General features: G+C 38.0%; 1 protein-coding gene across 7 annotated transcripts in view; it reads left to right on the top strand.

Annotated features, from left to right (window-relative positions):
* The window catches only part of REPS2 (RALBP1 associated Eps domain containing 2), a 174,082-nt gene that overhangs the window by 103,167 nt on the left and 47,669 nt on the right, over positions 1–23,246 (top strand). For all 7 annotated transcript variants that reach the window (XM_018043963.1, XM_018043959.1, XM_018043960.1 and 4 more), the window contains one exon: positions 3,872–3,933. In XM_018043963.1, the coding sequence (XP_017899452.1) occupies positions 3,872–3,933 (62 nt within the window). The remainder of the gene's footprint in view (positions 1–3,871; positions 3,934–23,246) is intronic.

The raw sequence follows: 23,246 nt of genomic DNA, 5'->3' as shown, positions 1-23,246 counted from the left end.
AAAGATCTTCACAACCCAGATAATCACGATGGTGTGATCACTCACATAGAGCCAGACAACCTGGAATGCAAAGTCAAGTGGGCCTTAGGAAGTATCACTACGAACAAAGCTGGTGGAGCTGATGGAATTCCAGTTGAGCTATTTCAAATCCTGAAAGATGATGCTGTGAAAGTGCTGCACTCAATATGCCAGCAAAATTGGAAAACTCAGCAGTGGCCACAGGACTGGTAAAGGTCAGTTTTCATTCCAATGCCAAAGAAAGGAAATGCCAAAGAATGCTCCAACTACCACACAATTGCACTCATCTCACACACTAGTAAAGTGATGCTTAAAATTCTCCAAGCCAGGGTTCAGTGATACGTGAACCATGAACTTCCAGATGTTCAAGCTGGATATAGAAAAGGCAGAGGAACCAGAGATCAAATTGCCAACATCTGTTGGATCATCAAAAAGCAAGAGAGCTCCACAAAAACATCTATTTCTGCTTTATTGACTATGCCAAAGCCTTTGACTGTGTGGATCATCACAGACCGTGGAAAACTCTGAAAGAGATGGGAATACCAGACCACCTGACCTGCCTCTTGAGAAACCTGTTTGCAGGTCAGGAAGCAACAGTTAGAACTGGACATGGAACAACAGACTGGTTCCAAATAGGGAAAGGAGTACATCAAGGCTCTATATTGTCACCCTGCTTATTTAACTTATATGCAGAGTACATCATGAGAAATGCTGAGCTGGAGGAAGCACAAGCTGGAATCAAGATTGCTGGGAGAAATATCACTAACCTCAGACATGCAGATGATACCACCCTTATGGCAGAAAGTGAAGAATTAAAGATCCTCTTGATGAAAGTGAAAGAAGAGAGTGAAAAAGTTGACTTAAAGCTCAACATTCAGAAAACTAAGATCATGGCATCTGGTCCCATCATTTCATGGCAAATAGATGGGAAAACAGTAGAAAAAACAGTGTCAGACTTTATTTTTTTGGGCTCCAAAATCACTGCAGATGGTGATTGCAGCCATGAAATTAAAAGACGCTTACTCCTTGGAAGGAAAGTTATGACCAACCTAGACAGCATATTCAAAAGCAGAGACATCACTTTGTCAACAAAGGTCCATCTAGTCAAGTCTGTGGTTTTTCCAGTGGTCGTGTATGTATGTGAGAGTTGGCTGTGAAGAAAGCTGAGCGCCAAAGAATTGATGCTTTTGAAGTGTGGTGTTGGAGAAGACTCTTGAGAGTCCCTTGGACTGCAAGGAGATCCAACCAGTCCATCCTAAGGAGATCAGTCCTGGGTATTCATTGGAAGGACTGATGTTGAAGCTAAAACTCCAATACTTTGGCCACCTGATGCGAAGAGCTGACTCATTTGCAAAGACCCTGATGCTGGGAAAGATTGAGGGCAGGAGGAGAAGAGGACAACAGAGTATGAGATGGTTGGATGGCATCACCGACTCAATGGACATGAGTTTGGGTGGACTTTGGGAGTTGGTGATGGACAGGGAGGCCTGGTGTGCCGCAGTTCATGGGTCGCAAAGAGTTGGACACGACTGAGTGACTGAACTGAACTGAAAACAAACATACAGCAAATGCCATGCTTCGCAGTGAAATACTGTATACGTTATCCTTGAGATCATGTTGCTGTTGTTCAGTCACTAAATCACGTCTGACTCTTTACAACCCCATGGACTGTAGCACTCCAGACTCCCTGTCCTTCACAATCTCCCTGAGTTTGCTCAAGCTCACGTCCTTTGAGTTGGTGATGTTATATAACCATCTCATCCTCTGCCGTCCCCTTCTCTTTTTGCTTTCAGTCTTTCCCAGCATCAGGGATTTTTCTAAAGAGTCGGCACTTTGCAACAGATAGCCAAAGTATTGGAGCTTTGGCTTCAGCATCAGTCCTTCCAATAAATAGTCAGGGTTTATTTCCTTTAGGATTGACTGGTTTGATCTCCTTGTGCAAGGAACACTTAAGAGTCTTCTTCAGAACCACAGTTTGAAAGCATCAATTCTTTGGAGATCAGCCTTCTTTATGGTCCAGCTCTCATATCCCTACGTGACTACTAGAAAAACCATAGCTTTGACTATAGGGACCCTTGTTTATATTTGTTAATATTTATGATATAATTTTATCCAAAAGTATATTCGGAAGCATACCTTAATATCATTTATAAAAATAGGGCATTCATTTTTGAAAAATTAATAAAAATGAAATTAATCAGACATGTATCTAGAGGCAGATTCTTTTTTCCAGTAACTTGCAGGGCTGTCAGCAGGGACAGTGAATCACATGACTCACCTGGTTTGTTTCCTGTCTCTCAGGAATCACTGTCTTTTGTTGCCTGATTTCCTAGTGTCAAAGAAACTGTTTATTTTATATAAAAAAACATTTATATATTTGTTTTTGGCTTTCTCAAAAAGGAGGGTAAATCTGGCTTCCGTTACTCCATCTTGACTGGAATCAGATCTCATTTAATTAAATGTCTGATCATTTCTTAGTCCTGTTTTGTTAATGAAGGGTTGGTTTAATATAAACTTCATTCTGGTGAAAGGCCTTTCCTTTAAAGGCAAGCATAGATTTTGTGTTTATTTTTGTTTTATTTTTTAACATAACTGGTAATTTAAAGACCCAGACTCTGAGGACCCATAGAGTGGGGGCCCTGAGGTAGATAATTCCTGAGACTTTAGTCATTTTCTATTGCTACATGGTTTGTTTCTGAAGGCTCTTCATGGTCTCACCCTTTTTGGAGTTTTGACTTACTGATGTGTTTAATAAATTTTAATGAAAGACAGATTGAGAGAAATTGCTGATGGGCAAACTTGGTTGTACTGTATTCATGCACTGGCTCAGGAGGAAAATCTCTATGAAATTACTCTGAGTTACCTTTGTGGAAAGCCCTGAACTCCATATTCTAGCTTATCTGATCTAGCTGGATCAAATCAAAAGTGATTTGCAAAAACTTTTATGTTCTTGGCACATTGCTGTGATTTATTTTTAAGGCATAGAAAGTTGTCCAAATATTAACACACATATTACAGATTTGGAAGTAAACTGCCTATAGTTATATAGAGCACAGTACACTTTTCAAAGAAGTTTGTAAAGAATGTGGTTTTACTTGACCATTGTGTGATAATAAACTCATTTCTTACATGTGATCATGAGCCTTATTTATAATTCAATAGCAGATGTTTGTTTTCATTGTTAATTTACAACTCAGACATTCTTGGCTTAACTCCAGTTTTCTCTATATCTCATAAAATTTTTTTTAAAAGTTAGAATGAAACTTTCTTTCAGAATATGCTTCAAATGGGGCCAGATTACTTTAGAAACAGGTTTAATTATCAGAAATTGAGATCTTTGAAGAATCCCTAAATATCATTTTCGTCCATCATTTTCAGCCTCCCCTACTGCTGTCAGACCCACTGACTTACAGGGCAGCAGCGGTGCCTTATTAGGATTCTGGCTCCCAACTCAAGCTAATGAGCAGTGTAATGGCTGAGAGCTTGTGAGAAACAGGCGAGGAGCCAAAGGGCCTAGAGTATATGAAACTAAATAATTAATATCAGAATAATGAGGGATTGACTGTCCATCCTGTTCTACATCCCGGCCTTTTTGATCAAAGGGTGTCATTTCCTTACTGTTTTACATTATCTTAATTACAACAGCCTATATAAATATTTGGACTTTGAATAGGATGGAAGTGAAAAAGGGATTGGAATAGCATGTGGTCTTTTTTTTTTTTTTAATTTAGCCCACAGATATTAAAAGTTTAAACAAGTTAAATGCAATAGCTCTTCCTGTTTTACAAGTGAAAGAGGGCTTCCCTCCGCCCCCTCACCGGTGGTCCTTAACAGTGTGTGTTTTTCTTTTCAGCTTCAAAGTCAGGATTGTTACCTCCACCACCTGCACTCCCTCCAAGACCTTGTCCATCACAGGTAGGAGACAACATTGATTTTTGTATACTGTCTTTCCGTAGGGAGTTGTCCTCCCACTATGCTTCCTTTGCACGGGTTGATCACCACCAAACTGGCCAGTCAGGTTTCCAACATGATGTCTGGACTGGACTGGGAGAGCAGAGCATGGCTGAATTTCTTCCTATCCAGCCAGCCCCCAGCCTCAGATGGAAGAGATAGTCTCCTTAAGCAAATGTGTGAAACAGTTCAGTCTTGGCTATGGAGGGTTGCATGTGGTTTTTCACACAAAGAGGGGCAGAAGGGGTGCCTCTCTGATTGTGGCTAGGGAACATGTATATTCTGTGAAGTATGTGTACATTGAGTGCCTATATTTTCCTTGGTGTTTTAGGAGCGGTTTTCTACATAAACTAAAAATAAATGGTCATCAGCATGGGTTTAGTGCTGTGGCTTGGGTTCACAGTGCTTTTTTTAGGATGGTATTTTCCTTTGGGACAGTGAGCTGATCTAGCAGGAGTGGAAGAGTATGTCACCTGAATCTGTTTCACTTGTGAATGAATCCTGCCTTTTTGACATGTGCTACTATGTCTTTATTCATCACTTTTTGTAGAGTTGAAAGTGAGAAGCAAGCAGCAAATCCACAGAGTGTGGTAAAGGGTGCTACAGATCCTTCCTTTCATTAATTGCTGCTGAAGAAACTATCTTTAAGGACCCTCTAACAACTTTTGGCAGAAAATGTTGACAAATGTCTCTGTGCACAGTCCCATTTTTTACCTCATTGCTCTGGATAGTTGAGAGCATACCTTTCCATATGGTGCATCTCAGGACTCGCTGAGTGACTGAAACCACTTGTAACATTGATTTGTCCTTCTCTTAGAGAATTAGATGGTCTTTAGTGTCCAGTCAACCTTAAGATGCAAATACCATGAGACATTGGCTTCTTCCTTCAGTTTTTAGGGTAATTAAAAGCCCTATTCCTCCTGACTCACATATAAACAAGTGAGAACTTATTTTTCCAATAGTCCAGCATTAGCTTTATGAGAGACTGGTTAACCAACAAGTGTTTATTGAATTTCCACTATTTATCTCCTGCTAAGCTTTAGTTCAGGGGCTTCCCAGGTGGCACAGTGGTAAAGGGTCTGCCTGCCAATGCAGGATACACAAGAGACGCCAGTTTGACCCCTAGGTTGTAAAGATCCCCTGGAGTAGGAAATGGCAACCCACTCAGGTATTCTTGTCTGGAAAATCCCACAGACAGAGGAGCCTGATGGAATATAGTCCACAGGGTCACAAAGAGTTGGACATGACTGAACATGTGTGCATTACTACCAAAGGCTTTAGTTCCATCCTTGTCCTTCTTTGGCTATGATTTCTACTTATTTAAATTATTCAGTTTAGTCACTCAGTCATGTCTGACTCTTTGCAACCCCATGGACTGTAGCACGCCAGGCCTCCCTGTCCATCACCAAATCCCGGAGCTTGCTCAAACTCATGTCCATTGAATTGGTGATACCATCCAACCATCTCATCCTCTGCTGTCATCTTCTCCTCCTGCCTTCAATTTTTCCCAACATCAGGGTCTTTTCAAATGAATCAGTTCTTTGCATCAGGTGGCCAAAGTAATGGAGTTTCAGCTTTAGCATCATTCCTTCCAAAGAACACCCAGGACTGATCTCCTTTAGAAGGGACTCTTAAGTGTCTTCTCCGACACCACAGTTCAAAAGCATCAGTTCTTCAGTGCTCAGCTTTATAGTCCAACCCTCACATCCATAGAAGACTAGTGGACAAACCATAGCTTTGATTAGACAGACCTTCGTTGGCAAAGTAATGTCTCTGCTTTTCAATATGCTGTCTAGGTTGGTTATAGCTTTTCTTCCAAGGAGTAAGCGTCTTTTAATTTCATGGCTTCAGTTACCATCTGCAGTGATTTTGGAGCCCAAGAAAATAAAGTCTGTCACTGTTTCCATATCTATTTGCATGAAGTGATGGGACTGGATGCTATGATCTTAGTTTTTTTAATGTTGAGTTTTAAGCTAACTTTTTCACTCTCCTCTTTCACTTTCATCAAGAGGCTCTTTAGTTCTTCTTCACTTTCTGCCATAAGGGTGGTATCATCTGCATATCTGAGGTTATTGATATTTCTCCCAGCAATCTTGATTCCAGCTTGTGCTTCCTCCAGCCCAGCATTTCTCATGATGTACTCTGCATATAAGTTAAATAAGCAGGGTGACAATATAGAGCCTTGATGTACTCCTTTCCCTATTTGGAACCAGTCTGTTGTTCCATGTCCATTTCTAACTGTTGCTTCCTGACCTGCATACAGATTTTTCAGGAGGCAGGTAAGGTGGTCTGGTATTCCCATCTCTTTCAGAATTTTCCACAGTTTGTGGTGATCCACACAGTCAAAGGCTTTGGCATAGTCAATAAAGCAGAAATAGATGTTTTTGTGGAGCTCTCTTGCTTTTTTTGATGATCCAACAGATGTTGTCAATTTGATCTCTGGTTCCTCTGCCTTTTCTATATCCAGCTTGAACATCTGGAAGTTCACGGTTCATGAACTGTTGAAGCCTGGCTTGGAGAATTTTGAGCATCACTTTGCTAACATGTGAGATGAGTGCAATTGTGTGGTAGTTTGAGCATTCTTTGGCATTGCCTTTCTTTGGGTTTGGAATGAAAACTGACCTTTGCCAGTCCTGGGGCCACTGCTGAGTTTTCCAATTTTGCTGGCATATTGAGTGCAGCACTTTCACAGCGTCATCTTTCAGGATTTGAAATAGCCCAACTGGAATTCCATCAGCTCCACCAGCTTTGTTCGTAGTGATACTTCCTAAGGCCCACTTGACTTCACATTCCAGGATGTCTCCCTCTAGGTGAGTGATCACACCATCCTGGTTATCTGGGTCATGAAGATCTTTTTTTGTATAGTTCTTCTGTGTATTCTTGCCACCTCTTCTTAATATCTGCTTCTGTTAGGTCCCGACCACTTCTGTCCTTTATTGTGCCCATCTTTGCATGAAATGTTCCCTTGATGTCTCTAATTTTCTTGAAGAGCTCTCTAGTCTTTCCCATTCTATTGTTTTCCTCTCTTTCTTTGCATTCATCACTGAGGAAGCCTTTCTTACCTCTCCTTGCTATTCTTTGGACTCGACTTCCCAGCAGGAAGTTGTGCTTGACGTCCCAGCAGGAACACAGGACCGCGGCCACAGTCCTGGGCTGCTGGAGCATGGGATTTAAATTACTGTGTTTATTGAACATCTACAATACAGCACGAATTTGTGCTATGTTCTTTCTCGGTTTTCTTTTTTTTTTTTGGCCATGTTGTGCAGGATGTGGTATCTTGTTTACCCAACCAGGGATCGAGCCCAGGCCCCCTGCATTGGAAGCACAGAGTCTTAACCACTGGACCTCCTTGGAAGCCCCTTAAGTGCTTTCAATATAGTAGTTAATCTTCACAAAAATCCTATGATATAGGTACAGATATTTTGTTGTTATTGTTCAGTTGCAAAGTCGTGTCTGACTCTTTGTAACCCCATGGACTGCAGTGTGCCAGGCTCTCCTGTCCTTCACTATCTTCTAGAATTTGCTCAGATTCACATCCATTGAGTTGGTTATGCCGTCAATCTCATCCTCTGCCGCCCCCTTCTATTAACCTTTTAGAAAAGCAGATGAGGAAATTGAACCATACAGGGGTTAAGCAAGTCACCCATGGTGACATAGTTGGTAAACAGTAGAGCCAAGGTCCATTTTCTGAAGGTCTCTCCCCTTTCCTGTAGTTGCAGTCAAAGTATCTGTGTGCATGGGAAGACAGGGATCCATTGCACTGGCAATTGAGACTTTCACCACATACCCTAGAAGGACCTAGATGAGCTGACTCCTGATTTGGACCAACAGTAAAACTGTCACAACAGAATTAGTGGACATTCCGGAGGTGCTTATCTACCAGCTACTGGTTTCCAAGTGGGGCTTGGGAGTCACCTGGATGAATGCATGAAAGACTTGTCTGAAAAGGCTTTTGTGACCAACCTTCTTATGTTTCTCCTGCTGCGCAAGTGACAGTAGTTACTTCCTGGTTGTGAACTGTGCTGCATTATCAGCAGTTCTTATCTGAGCTACTCAGTGTAGGTTTCCTGCTTGCTCTGGGGCTTGGTGACTGAGTAGCTGATGGGGGTCTGGGAATGCTCAAGTCACTGTTAATGAAGGAGACTGCTTCTTTGTCTGCCAGATTTCCCATCACATTGTAAACACTGAGCCCAGCGCTCAGCCCAAGTCTCCAGCTCAGCTGCCCAAGTATGGAGATTTCAGACTCCAGAAACAGGTGTGTAAGAAAAGTAGGCAGGAAAAACCCTTCACCACTTCCCTCCCCCATGCGCCCCTCACCCACTGTATGTGGGACACTAGAGGGAGTCTTGGGTGATTGGTACATGATGGTGCATTGTTTTTGTGCCATGTCAAATTCCTAATATTGGCTCTAGGAGTAAATCACCTAACCACCTGTATGGGGCACCTGTATGTTTCAATCCTTCCCAAACTACTTTTGATAAAGTAGCCTCCTGGGAGATAGTAATAGATCTCTGTGGTAAGATGAATTTGCTGCCTTGGTACCTGCTCTGGGAGATTCACAGTGCGCACAAGCCCATTAAAGGCTTTGAAGTTCTGCAGTAAAGAAACCTGGTCAATTTTGTTAAAGCTGGCAGTTTTCTAGTGTGTGTGACCATTCATCCCTTTATTTATGAAATACCTGTTAATATCCTAAGGACTTAGTGGTTAGGACACATTATTATACACCAGCCTTAAGGTGTTGGTAAGAACATTTCCAGACATCTTTAATCTGTCACCTCATCTCTGTATTATGTGATTAAAGTTAAATTTTTATATCTTATGCCAATAGCTTTCCTTGGAAGAGATGAGAATGAAAACAAGAGTTTATAACACATTAGCTTGGGATTGTGGTGTTTTTTTGTTTGCTGTGTTTTCTTAATTTCTCCTTCTTATTCTCTCATGAGGTTATTTTTACCACTTCACAACAATACTTGGAGTTATTCTTTTTCTCTGGTAAAATAAAAAAATAAATGTTTCTTGGTGTGTATGGACAATCAAGCTTACTTTGGAAAAAAAAATATATATATATACTTAACTACAGAGACTTCTTCTATGGGGCTTAAAACTGTAGTCCTTGTGGGAGAAACCAAGAAGCCTGATATAATTAAAATAATTATATTTATTAGTAGATTTGAAAAGAGATGAAGTTTAAAATTTTTTGAATTATTTTTTGATTTAACATTTTCATGTTATTTAACTTGATAAATGGCCAAGACTAGACTATAATAAATGAGAAAACATTTTATTTCTCCAAAAAATAAGCTGTTTAAAAAACGATTTGGCCAATCAGTGATGTACTATCAGGTTTTAAGTATATAAGAGAGTTTGTATATTGCAGATATGTGCAAAAAGATATATAGATAGATAAGACCTTAGATAGATCATTCCTATGTATACCAAAAGTCCATCTCTACTTTTATCAAGTGAGAGATATGAGGTGTAGGTTTTCAGCATAAAATGCAGTGTAGCTGACCCATGTTTAGACCAGACATCACCATGATATGAACATCTGGATTAAGTTATCCAGATGGGGCCCTGGAGTTAGGAAATGAATAAATTCAAAGAAACCAATCTTATTTCTTATACTACATGGAAAACCGAAAGTGAAGTCGCTAAGTCGTGTCCAACTCTTTGTGACCCCATGGACTGTAGCCTACCATGCTCCTCCGTCCATGGGATTTTCCAGGCAAGAGTACTAGAATGGTTTGCCATTTCCTTCTCCAAAGGGTCTTCCCGACCCAGGGATCAAACCTGTGTCTCCTGCATTGTAGGCAGACGCTTTACCATCTGAGCACCATAGGTAAGATCAAGAAGGGCCAAGTAACATAAAGAAACAAATGTTTTGGTTCCATGTTTTCCTGTGGACAGGCCAGAGAGCAGGGTGTGGTATTTTGGCTCAGGCTAGAAGCCAGAGGTAACACTTTTTTTTTTTAAAGACTGATTCATAGTGTAAATGGTAAAAAAGCAATCACAAGTTCTATATGGAGCAGTATTAAAAAGAGAGTTAGTTAAATTTATTCGTTCATTGTTTGTATGCATAAAAAGTGCGTAAAATGCCATCAACAGGGTTGGTACTTGTCTTTTTTGTTTGTTTGTTTTATTTTTTTAATTTTTAAAAAAATTTTTATTTTTACTTATTTTACTTTACAATACCAAGGGGCACATACAGACTGAAAGTGAAGGGCTGGAAAAAGATATTCCACACAAATAGAGACCAAAAGAAAGCAGGAGTGGCAATACTCATATCCGATAAAATAGACTTTAAAACAAAGGCTGTGAAAAGAGACAAAGAAGGCCACTACATAATGATCAAAGGATCAATCCAAGAAGAAGATATAACAATTATAAATATATATGCACCCAATAGAGGAGCACCGCAATATGTAAGACAAATGCTAACAAGTATGAAAGGGGAAATCAACAATAACAATAATAGTGGGAGACTTTAATACCCCACTCACACTTATGGACAGATCAACTAAACAGAAAATTAACAAAGAAACGCAAACTTTAGATGATACAATAGACCAGTTAGACCTAATTGATATCTATAGGACATTTCACCCCAAAACAATGAATTTCACCTTTTTCTCAAGTGTTCACAGAACCTTCTCCAGGATAGATCACATCCTGGGCCATAAATGTAACCTTGATAAATTAAAAAAAATCGAAATCATTCCAAGCATCTTTTCTGACCATAATGCATTAAGATTAGATCTCAATTACAGGAGAAAAACTATTAAAAATTCCAGCATATGGAGGCTGAACAACATGCTTCTGAATCACCAACAAATTACAGAAGAAATCAAAAAAGAAATCAAAATATGCATAGAAACTAATGAAAATGAAAACACAACAACCCAAAACCTGTGGGACACTATAAAAGCAGTGCTAAGAGGAAAGTTCATAGCAATACAGGCATACCTCAAGAAACAAGAAAAAAGTCAAATAAATAACCTAACTCTACACCTAAAGCAACTAGAAAAGGAAGAAATGGAGAACCCCAGAGTTAGTAGAAGGAAAGAAATCTTAAAAATTAGGGCAGAAATAAATGCAAAAGAAATAAAAGAGACCATAGCAAAAATCAACAAAGCCAAAAGCTGGTTCTTTGAAAGGATAAATCAAATTGACAAACCATTAGCCAGACTCATCAAGAAACAAAGAGAGAAAAATCAAATCAATAAAATTAGAAATGAAAATGGAGAGATCACAACAGACAACACAGAAATACAAAGGATCATAAGAGACTACTATCAGCAATTATGTGCCAATAAAATGGACAACGTGGAAGAAATGGACAAATTCTTAGAAAAGTACAACTTTCCAAAACTGAACCAGGAAGAAATAGAAAATCTTAACAGACCCATCACAAGCATGGAAATTGAAACTGTAATCAGAAATCTTCCAGCAAACAAAAGCCCAGGTCCAGACGGCTTCACAGCTGAATTCTACCAAAAATTTCGAGAAGAGCTAACACCTATCCTACTCAAACTTCCAGAAAATTGCAGAGGAAGGTCAACTTCCAAACTCATTCTATGAGGTCACCATCACCCTAATACCAAAACCTGACAAAGATGTCACAAAAAAAGAAAACTACAGGCCAATATCACTGATGAACATAGATGCAAAAATCCTCAACAAAATTCTAGCAATCAGAATCCAACAACACATTAAAAAGATCATACACCATGACCAAGTGGGCTTTATCCCAGGGATGCAAGGATTCTTCAATATCCGCAAATCAATCAATGGTACTTGTCTTGTAGGTCTGTTTTCTGTTCAGGGCCTGTATGGTACTTCAATAGCCAAATCTCTTTAATAGTGTTGATCTCATGCCAGATTTTTAAAAAATCTATTTATTTAAAAAAATTTATTTATTTTAATTGGAGGCTAATTACTTTACAATATTGTATTGGTTTTGCCATACATCAACATGAATCCACCACGGGTGCACACGTGTTCCCCTTCCTGAACCCCCCTCCCACCTCCCTCCCCATACCATCCCTCTGGGTCATCCCAGCACACCAGCCCCGAGCATCCTGTATCATGCATTGAACCTGGACTTCTCATGCCAGATTTCTTATGGTAATTGTGATAGAGCCACAGCTTCAGTGTAATTATGTTTAATAAAGAGAAGATTTTTTTTTTTTGTCCAAAGGATAATCTTTTCAGTTTTATATTAGCACCACATTTGATGAATTGGGGCTCCATCTAGACTCATGTGCTCTGAATTTTCCTACTTATATCACTAATTTCTTACCTTTTAATGGCAAGTGCTCTTTGCAAGCAATGAGGTGAGCACTACAATAGCACTGTGGGATGAATCACTATGGAAGAAGCCTTTTAGCAGTACTTCTAAGCTCTGAGAAACCAGGAGGGCTTCATGGAAGTGCTGAGGTTACCAGTTAAATTGAGTTTTACAGAAACAAGAGAACTTTTCTTTTCGATGGCTGAAGAATTCAGAGCATTACTATAGAGAAAAAGCAAATGCAAAGAAACAGGCTTAAGAGAAGTTCCTGTGTGTTGGTAGAACTGCCCACAATTTGGAAAGTAGTAGATTTTAGGTGAGAGAGATTTCATGTTTGAATGTGGCAGTAAAGAGCAGCTGGCCTGCTCAGTTGAGACCTGGTGGTGCCAGAGCTATGAGAGAGGGACCTCCTGACCCTAGAGTTCTGTCTGGGGAGCAGCCCCTGAGGGCACAGCACAGGGTATAACACAGCCCAGCGGAGCTTATCTTTGCAGACATTGCCATCATCTTAGATGGGGGAGGAGTTCAATCTACTGAGGCCTGGGCCCCATCCTCAGAACCTATGGTGTGGGGTGAGGCCTGAGCACTGGGAGTTTGTAGAAGTTCCCCAGGTGATTCTGAAAGTGCAGTCAGGATTGAGAAGCACTGAACTAAGGTGAGAGGAAGGAATGTTCAAAGAAGAAGTTGAGAATATAGGGGATTTGTCAGTGCTCTGCCCTGACTTCTTAAAGGGCATGGTGGGAGGCTTTCTCAAGTTGGGGGGATTGGAGGCATGAAGTCCAGCTAGGATACATCCAGACCCTGTGGGGACAGGAATCCCAATCACAGTGAATGGCCTAGGGGTCTCGGGCTTCAAATGATGATTGATTTTAGCAGGGTCAGAGGGTATGATGGGAAGGTCTTGCTGGAAGAACTAGTTGCTGTGTGCCTCTGGTCATGTGTGTACTGTTGTGAAGAAGTAGCGTTGAACACAGATGGCCTTGAAAAGAAATCATAGTCCATTCAGCTAATTTGTCATCTAACTTTGTCATCTGGCTAGGATCAGGTCTCTAAGGCAATATTGAACCCACTGGGAATATGCTGGGCATGATACTTTACTTCAAAGCCAAATTTCTTAGATACAACTTGATATAAAATACTCTCTTTATTTCATTTGGAAGGAATGACTGAAGTTCATTTAAACTCAAATGGCAGTTTGTAGGCCCTGAAGTTCTGAAATATTTGATACTCCATGCTTTTTTAAAAAAATACATTGTTTTTATAAATTAATATCATATCATTTCAAGTATGCTTTTCACAAGTTAATATATAGCTGATAATACAAAATAGTAAGTTCTCCTGGGAGACATTAAGAGTTTTAGATCTCTCTTTTTTGACATTACTACTGATTATGTAAGTGTCTTAAAGTGTCCTGCAGTATGTTTTTAGAATGTAAATTTGATTAAAGTATAGCATGCATACTGAATCCATTTAAAATGCATGTTAAATACATTTTTAGGAGAGTAAAATGAAATATATCATTGGTAGCTTTCAAATATCTATAGGAAAACAGCAAGAAACATTGTGTATAAACAATATAGAAATGTCACAGCTTCTAAAATTTTGTGCCTTTATTCTTTATCAAATTAAAACTCAGAAGGCATATATCACATATCATGAGATCTTTTATAATATATTCAGCTGATCTCATGTAATGTACATTAGTTACCACATCACCTCAATATATTGGTTATGTAGATGAATCATGTTTGTAAGCTTTCCAAGGTATATACAACATCCTGATTTTTACTCATCAAAATATAAATTTAGTATATGCCAAGAGGTAGTCTTTTATGTATTTATGTATTGGAAACTCAGTAATTATTTGAAGGCATTTTTCTTCCAAATTATTACTCTGTTCTGTCCTACAGTGCATGCTGAAGATTAGCTGAAAATCACAATATGTTAGTGAGTGTTTTAGTGATTACAGAAAGATGATCTAGGCCCAGGATTTATCTTTATTTGCAATGATGAAAGAACATAATGAAAGCTATACAACATTATACAAGTGTGTCTGTCTGTGGTCTTATCCTTAGCCCTGCTATTGTGTAGCTCTATGGCTTTGTGGGAAGTAAGCAAATTCGACTGACAGACCTAGTATCTCTTCTAGGAAATGAGAAGATTAGTCTAGATAGATCCTCTTAGTTCTTAAGGTGTCAGATTTTATGTTGTATTCCTCTGTCCAAAGAAAATTTTGTTGAAAATATAGATGAAACATCAGAAAACATAACTGAGTACAAGATGGCTTGGACTAATCTTTCCCTGCTTCCCTCCCACTTCTCTCTAAGTACAACTAAAAACTCTAGGCATAATATGGCAGAAAGAGGATTTTAAAAGATGTAAAGAGGAAAGCAAGCCAGCTAGGGCCTCAGGACTTGAGGAACAGCATAGTAGTGAGTTCCCTGAGTTAAAAAAAAATCTTTCACATATCCTGGACTGGGCACAGGAAAAGCCTGCGACCCAGAACCACTGACAGATGCAAACAGAAAGAAAATGTACTATCTAGCCGGAGGACTGGGAAAGAGGTAGCTAAGCTGGTTATAAACTTTTTTTTTGACAATACTTAACTTTACCCCAGTCAAACACCATGGTTACTTCTCCCTCCAATGTCAGCAGAGACCTACTGGAGAGGTATCTTGCCCCTTATGCGGTAGCAGTAGACATCCCAGAGTGGTGCTTTCTTAGCCAGCAGAGATGGCTTCAGCAGAGATTAAGGGGGAATCTAGTCTCTTAACTGTGACTGATGGCCGCAGATAGCCTGGGGAGGCATGTTACACCCCCCAGATGGTGTCACTGGAGACTGAAACATTCCCAGGTAAGAAAACCCAAAGAATTTGTCACTAGTAGACTTGCCCTATAAAAAATGCTAAACAATGTTCTCCAGGCTGAAATAAAAGGATATTAAACAGTACCTTGAGGCTATAAAAAGAAATTAAGAAAGGTAAAGGTAGTTACATAGGTAAATACAAAAGCTAGTAAATAATTTAAAATCTGTGTTAATGGGCACACATGTATAAAAATGTTGGTTGTGAGAATAGTAATAGAGGGTGGCAGCAGAGCTATACAGGACCAGAGGTATGTGTACTATTGATACTAAGTTGGTATTAATTCAAACTTGTTATAAAGTTAATATGTTAACTATAATTCCAAGGGTAGCTACTAAGGAAAAACCTAAAAAAAGAGGGTTGAGAACAAAACAGATATAAGACATAGAAAACAAACAGCAAATGGAAGAAGTAAATATTTCCTTTTACTAATTGCTTTAAATTATATAGATTAAAATCTCCAATTAAAAGGCAGAGACAGAATTGATTTAAAAATTATTCAAATATGTGCTGTCTACAGTAGACTTCACTTTAGATCCATTGATACAAACAGATTGAAAGTGAAAGGATAGAAAAAGATATAACATACAAATAGTAACCAAAAGAGAACTGGCATATATATGCTAATATCAGACCAAAATAAACTTAAAGACAAAAATTGTTACAGGAGGCATAGAATGACATTATGTATTGATAAAAGAATCAGTGCATTAATATGTTAAAAATTATAAACCTATACACACCTAACAACAGAGCCTCAAAATATATGAAGCAGAACCAACAGATCTGAAGGGAATAATAACCAATTCTACAATAATAGAGACTTTAATACATCACTTTCATCAATGGATTGACAACTAGGCAGAAGACAAATGAGGAAGTAGAGGCCCAATAGACATCTATAGAACCCTCTACTCAACAATAGCCTATACGTTTTTCCTCAAGTGCACATGTGACATTCTCTAGGATAGACAGTATGTTAGGCCACAAAACAAGTCTCAACACATTTTAAAACACTGAAATCATATAGAATATCTTCTTTGACCACAGTGGAATGAAACTAGAATTCAATAAAAAGTAAAACTGGAAGATTCAGTAATGTGGAAATTAGATGACATATCCTTACGGAAAACAATGGATCTTAACAGATACACAAAACAACTAGATGTAAATTAGGATATCAAAAAACATTAATCCTGAGGGGAGGACAGTACAAATGCAGGGTTGTTAAATTAAGAGATCAGCAATTTAAAACAATCATGTATATATTATTTGTATGATATTTATAGCTTATTTTATATATTGCTATATAAAAACTTCATGGTAACCACAAACCAAAAATCAATATTAGATGTATACACAAAATGGAAAAAGGAATCCAAACATAATGCTGAAGATAGGCCTCAGATCACAAGAGAACAAAAAAAGAAGAAAGGAACTTAAAAGTCTTAAAAAAACACCCCAAACAGTTAACAAAATATACTTTCTACAGGACACTCACTATAGAGCTAAAGACACACACACACATACACACATACACACTGAAAGTGAGAGGATGGAACAAGATATTTCATGTCAATGAAAATGACAAGAAAGCAGGAGCATTTACACTCATATCAGACAAAATAGACTTTAAAACAAAGGCTATAACAGAAACCAAAGAAGGGCATTATAAGACAAAGGAATCAGTACAAGAAAGGATATTACACTTGTTAATATATATGTACACAATACAGGAGCACCTAAATATGTAAAGGAAATATTACCAGATATCCACAGAGAAATTGCCAATAATACAATAATAGTTTGAGACCTTACACCCCCACATACATCAAAGGATAGATCATGCAAAAAATTAGTAAGGTAACAGTGGTCTTAAATGACACAATAGACCAATGGACTTAATAAATATTAAGGACATTTCATCTAAAAAGAGCAGAATGTATATTCTTTTCAAGTGCACATGGAACATTCTCCAGGATAGACCACAAACTAGGCCACAAAGGAAGTCTCAACAATTTTAAGAGGATGCAAATTATGTAAAGCATTTTTTCCAACCACAGTGGTATGAAAGGGACATCAATTACAGAAAAAAACAAGACAAGCAAAACACATGGAGAGTAAACAACATGCTAGTAAAAAACCAATAGGTCAATGACAAGATCAGAGAGTAAAAGAGAAAATACCTCAAGACAAGTAAAAATAGAAACACAACTTTCTAAAATCTGTGGGATGCAGTAAAAGCAGTTCCATAAGGAAAGTTATAGGGATACATGCCTTCCTTAAGACCTAAACAATCTAAAGGAGTTAGAAAAAGACCAAACATATTCCAGTCAGCAGAAGGAAGGAAATCATAAAGATCAGAGGGGGAATAAATAGACCAAAAAAATAACATACCCCACATTAGAAAATAGGAAACCAAGAGTTGTTCTTTAAAAAGGTAAACAAAATTATAAGCCTTTAGCCAGGCTCATCAAAAAGAGAGAGAACCCAAATGAACAACATAAGATATGAAAGAGGAGAAATAACAACCAGTTTCACAGAGATTGAAAAAATAATAAGAGAATGCTACAGATAGTTATATGCCAACGAATTGGGCATCCTGGAAGAAATGGACAAGTTTCTAGAAACATAAAATTTGCCAAAACTGAATCAGGAAGGAAAATTTGAACAGGCCTATCACTAATAGTGAAATTGAGTTTGTAATTAAAAAACAAAACCTCCCAGCAAATGAAAGTCCTGGATCAGCAGCTTCAAAGGGAAATTCTTCCAAATGTAAGAGGGCTACTAGTTATCTTCAAACTATTCCAAAAATTTTAAGAGGATAGAACACTCCTAAATTCATTCTACAAGGCCACCATTTTACCAAAACCAGAGAAAGACATTGCCAAAAAAAGCCACAGAGCAACATCTTTGATGAATGTAGATGCAAAAATTTCAATAAAATATTACTAAACTCAATCTAGCAATATATAAAAAGAATCATACGCCATGATCAACTGGGGTATATTCTAGGATGCAAAGATGTTTTAGTATTCACAAATCAATGTGATATACACCATCTTAACAAAAGGAAGGATCATGATCACATAATCATCTAAATAGATGCACAAAAAGCCTTTGACAAAATTCAGTATCAATTCATGATTGAAAAAACTGTCATCCAAGTTGGTGTAGAGAGACTATATCTCAACGTAATAAAGGCTCTTTATGACAAACCCACAGTTAGCATCATCCTTAGTGGTGGAAAGCTAAAAGGATTTCCTCCAAAGATAAGAAACAAGACAAGGAAACCCACTCTTGTCACTTCTGTTTAACATAGTATTGGAAGACCTGACAACAGCAATCAGACAAGAAAAGAAATAAAAAGCATCCAAATTGGAAGGGAAGAAGTAAAACTATTTGCAGATGACCTGATAGTATACATAGAAAACCCTAAAGTCTCCACCTCAAAACTATTAGAACTAATTAATGAATTCAGTGAACTTGCAGGATACAAGATTAATATACAGAAATCTGTTTGTTTTCTGTTTATTAATAATGAACTATTGGAAAGTGAAAGTAAAAAAATTGCATCAAAAAGAACAAAATACCTAGGAATAAACTTAAGGTAAAAGACTTATACTCTGAAAACTATAAAACATTGATGAAAGAAATTGAAGATGATACAATGAATTGGAATGATATCCTATGTTCTTATAGTGTTAGAATTAATATTAAAATATCTATACTACCCAAAGCAATCTATAGATTTAATGCAATTCCTATCAGAATTCCCATGATATTTTTCATAGAACTAGAATAAATAATCCTGAAATTCACATGGAACCACGGAAGACCTCGAATTGTTAAAGCAATCTTGAGGGAAAAAAGAATAAAGTTGGAGGTTTTGCTCATATAAACTCATGCACCCTGAGTGCAAAGCCACAGTAATCAGAATAGCATGGTACTGGCACAGAAACAGACACATAGATCAATAGAACAGAGAGCCCAGAACTTATGCATGTATGGTCAGTTAATCTATGACAAAGGAGGCAAGAATATACAATGGAGAAAAGATAGTCTCTTCAGTAAATAGTGTTGTAAAAACTGGATAGCTACATGTAAAAGAATGAAATTAGAACATTTTCTCACACCATATACAAAAATAAGCTTTAAATGGTTTCATGATCTACCTATAAGAACTGAAACCATAAAACTAGAATAGTCCTTGACATAACTAAAAGCAATATATTTTTGAATCTGTTTCCTAAGACAAAAGAAATAAAAGCAAAAATATACAAAAGGGACCAAGTTAAAAGCTTTTGCATAGCAAAGGGAATAATCAGCAAAACAAAAAGACAACCTAATTAATGGGAAAAAATAATTTGTAAATTATATGACCAACAAGGGACTGATATCCAGGATAAATACCCATACAACTTGATATTTTAATAAAAGCAACCTTATTAGAAGATGGGTAGAAAACTTAAATAAACATTTTTCCAAAGAAGATAGGCAGATGGTCAACAGGCACATGAAGAGGTGGTCAGTGTTGCTAATTATTGGAGAAATGCAATCAAAACCATGATGAAACATCACCTCACACCTGTCAGAATGGCTGTCATCAAAATGACCACAAATAGAAAATGTTGACGAGGATGTGGAGGAAGGGCCACTCTAGTACATTGTCAATAGAAGTGTAAATTGGTGCAGTTACTTTGAAAAATATTATGGAGGTTTTTTTCTCAAAAAAGTAAAAATAGAACTACTCTATGATCCAGCAATTCTACTTTTGAGTATACATCTGGAAAAAAAAAAGAACGAATTCAAAAAGATACATGCACTCCAATGTTCACAGCAGCATTATTTAGAAGATACAAAAGCAACCTAAGTATCCATCAACAGAGTAATGGTTAAAGAAGTGGTGTGAGTATATATACATGCACATATATACATACATACATACATGCATGCACACACACAGGAATATTACTCAGCCGTAAAAAATAATACAATTCTACCATTTATAGCAATGTGAGTGGACATAAGAGAATATTATGCTTAGTGAAGTAAGTCAGACAAATACTGTTTTATCACTTATGTGTGGGATCTGCAAAGCAAACGAATGTATATAGTAAAACAGAAATAGACTCACAGTTAAAGAAAACTAGTGGATACCACAGGGAGAGGGAAGTAAAGAGGTACGAGATAGGCATATGGGATTAATAGGTATAAACTACTATGTATAAAATAGATTAGCAACAAGGGTTAGGATTAGACACAGCACAGGAAATTATAGCCATTATTTTGTAATAAGCTTAAATGGAGTATAGTTTATAAAAATGCTGAATCACTATGCTGTACACCTTAAACTAATATAATATTGTAAAAAAAGAATAGAAACTAACTGAACCCAAAGCTAGCAGAAGGAAAGATATAATAAAGAGTGGAGATAAATAGAGAATAGAAAAACAAGTGAGAAGTCATTGAAATCATAAGTCGGGTTTCTGAGATCAGCAAAATGGATAAACCTTTAGCTTTACTGACCAAGAATGTAATTAATCTTGTGTTGTCCTCTAGTTAAAATAAAAGGCTGTATTTTAAATTAAAATAGGTTATGATAAAGGTATCTCTCATTATAGATCACACTGTTTTGAATTTATCAAGGCTGAAGATTCAAGTAGATTATTCTGCTTTGTGTAAGACCTTTTTTCTTGTGCAGACTTTGCCAGTACGTTTTACTGTATGATACCTAGCTGTAGAATTGTTTCATAGTTTACTCAGAAAGTTAATTGTAATCCTAGGTTGGTATACCATGAAGAAGCAGTTGTTGTTTAGATAGAATTTTGAGAGTTCTGAAAGTCCTCTTATAAGGACTTATTAAAGAAATTTGAAAAGTAGTATTTTCAAACAGTTGACTCTGCATGAGAATTTCAAAAAGCAAAGGAAATGGCTATAGTGAGAAGTTCAAGGAGAAGAGGGAATGACAGTATATTGAGATTGGAATAGAGGAGGAAAGATTAATTATAATTCCCTCCTTTAACCACTCATACAGGGTTATCATTAAGTAATTAGCCTCCAATTAAAATAAATAAATTTAAAAAAAGACCACTCAAAGTGTGCTGTCTTTCAACAAATGCCATTAGAATTTTCCCCGAGAACTAGTTCAAAAGAAAGAAAAAATTCTGTATGACATTTATTTTAGTATTAAATAAAAATTAAAACAGTACAGACAACACAGATGTTCGAGAAGAAGGGTCTGGTTAAGAGTATTGTATGTATATCCACCTAATAGAATATTAGACAGCCATTCTTTGGAAGGAATGATGCTAAAGCTGAAACTCCAGTACTTTGGCCACCTCATGCGAAGAGTTGACTCATTGGAAAAGACTCTGATGCTGGGAGGGATTGGAGGCAGGAGGAGAAGGGGACGACAGAGGATGAGATGGCTGGATGGCATCACCCACTCGATGGACGTGAGTTTGGGTGAACTCCGGGAGTTGGTGATGGACAGGGAGGCCTGGCGTGCTGCGATTCATGGGGTCGCAAAGAGTCGGATACGACTGAGCGACTGAACTGAACTGAACTGAGAATGACTACATGGAGAATAGTAGAAATATCTGAATACAGAAAATTGATTGTACCACATAAAAGTATTTAGTAGACTTTGATAATAAGGTGTTCTTATCTCTGAAAGTGATCCTGAAGGTGTTGGCCATTATGCTGTGGTCAGAGTTTGAATTCCTTTCCCATTGTTGCTGGCCAATGTTGTCTTCTCATTGGGCCATTGAAGTTAATTCCTCAGTGAATTTCCACTAATTCTTTTTATTAGTCTAAAAGGGTCACTTAAGTAATTAATTTATAATTTAGCTATCTCATCTTAGTAAAGTAATGCTCAAAATTCTCCAAGCCAGGCTTCAACAATATGTGAACCATGAACTTCCAGATGTTCAAGCTGGTTTTAGAAAAGGCAGAGGAACCAGAGATCAAATTGCAGACATCCACTGGATCATCAAAAAAGCAAGAGAGTTCCAGAAAAACATCTATTTCTGCTTTATTGACTATGCCAAAGCCTTTGACTATGTGGATCACCACAAACTGTGGAAAATTCTGAAAGTGATGGGAATACCAGACCACCTGACCTGCCTCTTGAGAAACCTGCATGCAGGTCAGGAAGCAACAGTTAGAACTGGACATGGAACAACAGACTGGTTCCAAGTCGGGAAAGGAGTACGTCAAGGCTGTATATTGTCACCCTGCTTATTTAACTTCTATGCAGAGTACATCATGAGAAACCCTGGGCTGGAAGAAGCACAAGCTGGAATCAAGATTGCCAGGAGAAATATCAATAACCTCAGATATGCAGATGACACCACCCTTATGGCAGAAAGTGAAGATGAACTAAAAAGCCTCTTGATGAAAGTGAAAGAGGAGAGTGAAAAAGTTGGCTTAAAGCTCAACATTCAGAAAACAAAGATCATGGCATCTGGTCCCATCACTTCATGGCAAATAGATGGGGAAACAGTGGAAACAGTGTCAGACTTTATTTTTTTGGGCTCCAAAATCACTGCAGATGCTGATTGCAGCCATGAAATTAAAAGATGCTTACTCCTTGGAAGGAAGGTTATGACCAACCTAGACAGCATATTCAAAAGCAGAGACATTACTTTGCCAACAAAGGTCCATCTAGTCAAGGCTATGGTTTTTTCAGTGGTCATGTATGGATGTGAGAGTTGGAGTGTGAAGAAAGCTGAGTGCCGAAGAATTGATACTTTTGAAGTGTGATGTTGGAGAAGACTCTTGAGAGTCCCTTGGACTGCAAGGAGATCCACCCAATCCATCCTAAAGGAGATCAGTCCTGGGTGTTCATCGGAAGGACTGATGCTAAAGCTGAAACTCCAATACTTTGGCCACCTCATGCAAAGAGTTGACTCATTGGAAAAGACTCTGATGCTGGGAGGGATTGGGGGCAGGAGGAGAAGGGGACGGCAGAGGATGAGAAGGCTGGATGGCATCACCGACTCGATGGACATGAGTTTGAGTGAACTCCGGGAGTTGGTGATGGACAGGGAGGCCTGGCGTGCTGCGGTTCATGGGGTTGCAAAGTCAGGCACGATTGAGCGACTGAATTGAACTGATTTCAT

The sequence above is a fragment of the Capra hircus genome (assembly GCF_001704415.2).
Source record: "Capra hircus breed San Clemente chromosome X unlocalized genomic scaffold, ASM170441v1, whole genome shotgun sequence".
In the NCBI taxonomy this organism is placed as follows: domain Eukaryota; kingdom Metazoa; phylum Chordata; class Mammalia; order Artiodactyla; family Bovidae; genus Capra; species Capra hircus.
This window is presented reverse-complemented; position numbering and strand designations above follow the sequence as displayed.